General features: G+C 48.0%; 1 protein-coding gene across 1 annotated transcript; it reads left to right on the top strand.

Annotated features, from left to right (window-relative positions):
* Positions 1–350: 350 nt before the first annotated feature.
* On the top strand, positions 351–2,982 carry LOC120879812 (PRAME family member 8-like). Its single transcript, XM_040262809.1, has 3 exons — positions 351–637; positions 1,052–1,621; positions 2,409–2,982. The coding sequence occupies exons 1-3, from the start codon at positions 351–353 to the stop codon at positions 2,980–2,982; spliced, it is 1,431 nt and encodes a 476-aa protein (XP_040118743.1).
* Positions 2,983–3,330: the final 348 nt, after the last annotated feature.

The raw sequence follows: 3,330 nt of genomic DNA, 5'->3' as shown, positions 1-3,330 counted from the left end.
CTGGAGTGAGCTTTCAGGCTTCTTGTTACCCACTTCCAGGTGGGACATGAATGAAGCAAAGCAGTGGATGGAATTGAAATGGCTAGTGGTTCCCTTTCCTCCTCACTGATGCTTGTGAGAGGCTTGTTCTGAATCAGGTAGGGAAAGAGTTATTACTTTGTGCCCGTTGAGGCCTGAATGTTATATGGTCTAATTGAGGCACTTCCACTCCTGCCAGAGCAGTGACCTCAGTCCTGAGTAGATTTCTCTGAAGGGTTGAGAGATTGTCTTAGATGTGCTCCTATTTGGCTTGATATGGATGCTTTGTTCCTTGGCAGTTTCCAGAGGATTCCTTTTGAAGCAGAGTCAGGATGAGTGTCCTGAACCCACCCAGACTCCTGGACCTGGCTGGAATGCACCTGGTCAGGGAAGATGCCCTGGTCTGTTCTGCTCTGGAGTTTCTGCCCACAGAGCTCTTCCCACCCCTCCTCATGGACGCCTTCCATGGGAAACATATCAATACCCTGAAGGCCATGATGCAAGCCTGGCCCTTTGTCTGCCTGCCTCTGGGGGGCCTCATTGACCTGCCTCATGTGGGGCCCCTACAAGCAGTCCTGGAAGCACTTGATGTCCTGCTTGCCCAGAAGGTTCGTTCCAGGTGAGTCGGATCCAGGTAGCTTGATAGGGTTCTGGGCATCCTGGAAGAGACATCTGGGGTGGGCTAAGTGGATGGCCAATGGATGGGCCAGAGGGTTCTGAGGATGGCAGTGAAGAAGCTCAGAGGCCTTGGCTCACTATGGAAAATACTCTACTGCTGTGTAAATGTGCCTACAATGCAACAGTGATTGAAAGAACATGCCCATCTCCTTCCTATGATGCTTAATCCCACTAGAAGTGGAGAACCAGAAAGGAGAGGAGAAAGGAAGCTGGAGGAAAGAGGCAGAGGAGGGCAAGGCAGCAGGTGATGAGATACATGAATAAAAGCACAAGTGCACAGTCTTTTGTGAAATTCTGAGACTGTGGTTGCATTCTGTGTGGATTTTAATACATCTCTATTAATCTGTCTTTATAGGAGGTGCAAACTACGGGTGCTAGATCTGCGGAATACTGGCCAGAGCTTCTGGAACATGTGGTCTGGAGCCAGCAGCCATGGGTTCTCAAGCTTAGGAATGGCACCAGTGGCTGAGCAGAGCTCAAGGGTCCACCAGCCCTTGGCTGCCCTGAAGGTATACATAGAGCTTTGCCTGAAGAAAAGGACCCTGGATAACTTCCTCACTTACCTCCTCAGGTGGATGGAGCAGAGAAAAGCTTCCATACACCTGTGCTGTAAAAAGCTGACCATCTTTGCAATGCCCGTGGAAAATGTCATGAAGGTCCTGAATATGGTGCAGCTGGACTGCATCCAGGAGGTGCAAGTGAATTGGATTTGGCATCTGTCCACCCTGGCCAAGTTTTCTCCTCTCCTGGGCCAGATGAGCAACATGCAGAGACTCCATCTCTCCCGCATTCACATATTTGCCCACGAGGAGCAGGAGCAGAAAGTTGTCCAATTTACTTCTCAGTTTCTTAAGCTGCACCATCTCCAGGATCTCTCTCTGGATGCTCCCTCCTTTCTTGAAGGCTGCCTGGACCAGATGCTCAGGTGAGTGTGGACCACTGGCTTGAAACAGTGAATACAACACTGGCATGTTAAGCCCACTGGGTCCTTTGCTGCTCTATCTTGAGCTGCAGTGTCACTACCACTGAAATCAAGGTAGAAGAACAAACAGGGACACCACATTAGATAGCTATGGATGGGGTGGTTTGGATCCAATGAGGGTAGGCATGGATTCTTTGTTAGGAAATTCTGTGTAACTTGACTTAGGAAAATAGGTAAGTGAAAGGACATTTAAGAAGGGAAACCACCTCCGACCAAAGCAATTTTAAAGAGACGGTCTGGGAATTACCTGGCAGTCCATTGGGTAGAACTCTGCTCTTTCAGGGCTGAATATCCAGGTTTGATCCCTGGTGGGGAAAGCACGATTGCACAAGCCACATGTGTGGTGTGGCCATGAAAAAAAAAAGGGAAAAAGAATGTGTGTGTGTGTGAGAGAGAGAGAAGAGCTCTGTGCTTATCAAGTTTCTAAACACATGAACTTGTCTCAAATTGCCAGTTCCTAAAAGGTTGTCTTTTCCAGCAATATTAAGTTAGTTAATATTTAAGAAATGCATGATTCTTAGAGGATAGTAGTGGAGCATGACCAGCAATCATACAAAGCTTCAGCTTGTTATAGGTGATGCAGAGATGAAATGTCGGGCTAAATGGAGACAGGTCATTTTGAGTACTGACCTTCAGGAGACACTTAGTAGGACCTTGTCTTTGGGCAAAACACCTGCCCAAGACAGCTGCCACCCAAGTTTCTCAGATATAATCACTTTTTTCTCCCCAGTTGCCTGAGATCCCCCTTGGACCACCTAGCAATAACTAACTGCCGGCTTACAGAATCAGACCTGACCCACCTGTCCCAGTGCCCGAACATCCATCAGCTCAAAGGCCTGGATCTGAGTGGGGTCACCATGACTGACTTTAATCCTAAGATCCTCTGCATTCTTCTGGAGCAAGTTGCAGCCACTCTCCAGGAAATGAACTTAGAGCAGTGTGGGATCACAGAGTCCCAGCTTGAGTCCATCCTGCCTGCCCTGAGCTGCTGTTCCCAGCTCAGGACCTTCAGTCTGTGTGGGAATGTCCTCCCCATGGCCATCATGGAGAAGCTGCTGAGTCACACCACTGGGCTGATCAACTTAAGCGATGAGTTTTACCCTGCTCCTCAGGAGAGTTACAGCCCTCATGGAGCCCTCCACCTGGGCCGACTGGCCCAGCTTCGGGATAAACTCATCAAGATTATGCAGGATTTAGGACATCCAAGGGCCATCTGGCTTAGTTCCAGCCCATGTCCTCGCTGGAGCAATAAGACATTCTATCCTGAGGAGCCTTTTCTGTACCACTGTTGCACGTCTGCCTAGTTGGATGCACCTGCCAAAGCTCTCTTCTGAGCACTTGGAAACTAAAACATGGGGAATAGATGCATCATAAAAGGAAAACTGTTCCATGGTTTCAAACATCAGCTCAGTATGAATGGGGAGAGGAAAGATGATACAGTGGAGATGCAGGATCGCAAGGGGAAAAGGAGACTCTGGAGGTGTTGGGACTTTCAGAGACATGAGTTTATAGCATCTTAAAAATGAATTGATTTTCTGGATGGAAATCTTGTATGCATATGTGGCATTATCCTTGATTGGAAAGTGTAAATAAATGGTCACAAATAAAGACACCTTCTCGTGCTGTTCTGATATATTATTGCTTTTTATGTG

Source organism: Oryx dammah, unplaced genomic scaffold, assembly GCF_014754425.2.
Source record: "Oryx dammah isolate SB20612 unplaced genomic scaffold, SCBI_Odam_1.1 HiC_scaffold_21, whole genome shotgun sequence".
Classification (NCBI taxonomy): domain Eukaryota; kingdom Metazoa; phylum Chordata; class Mammalia; order Artiodactyla; family Bovidae; genus Oryx; species Oryx dammah.
The sequence above is the reverse complement of the archived record's forward strand: the minus strand, read 5'-3'. Positions and strand labels throughout refer to the sequence as shown.

Excerpts from the sequence above, each read along its gene's own strand:
- LOC120879812 (XM_040262809.1), top strand. The coding sequence starts at position 351 with ATGAGTGTCCTGAACCCACCCAGACTCCTGGACCTGGCTGGAATGCAC. Across the intron at positions 638-1,051 it reads GCCCAGAAGGTTCGTTCCAG|GAGGTGCAAACTACGGGTGC; the intron begins GTGAGTCGGATC and ends CTGTCTTTATAG. Across the intron at positions 1,622-2,408 it reads TGCCTGGACCAGATGCTCAG|TTGCCTGAGATCCCCCTTGG; the intron begins GTGAGTGTGGAC and ends TTTTCTCCCCAG.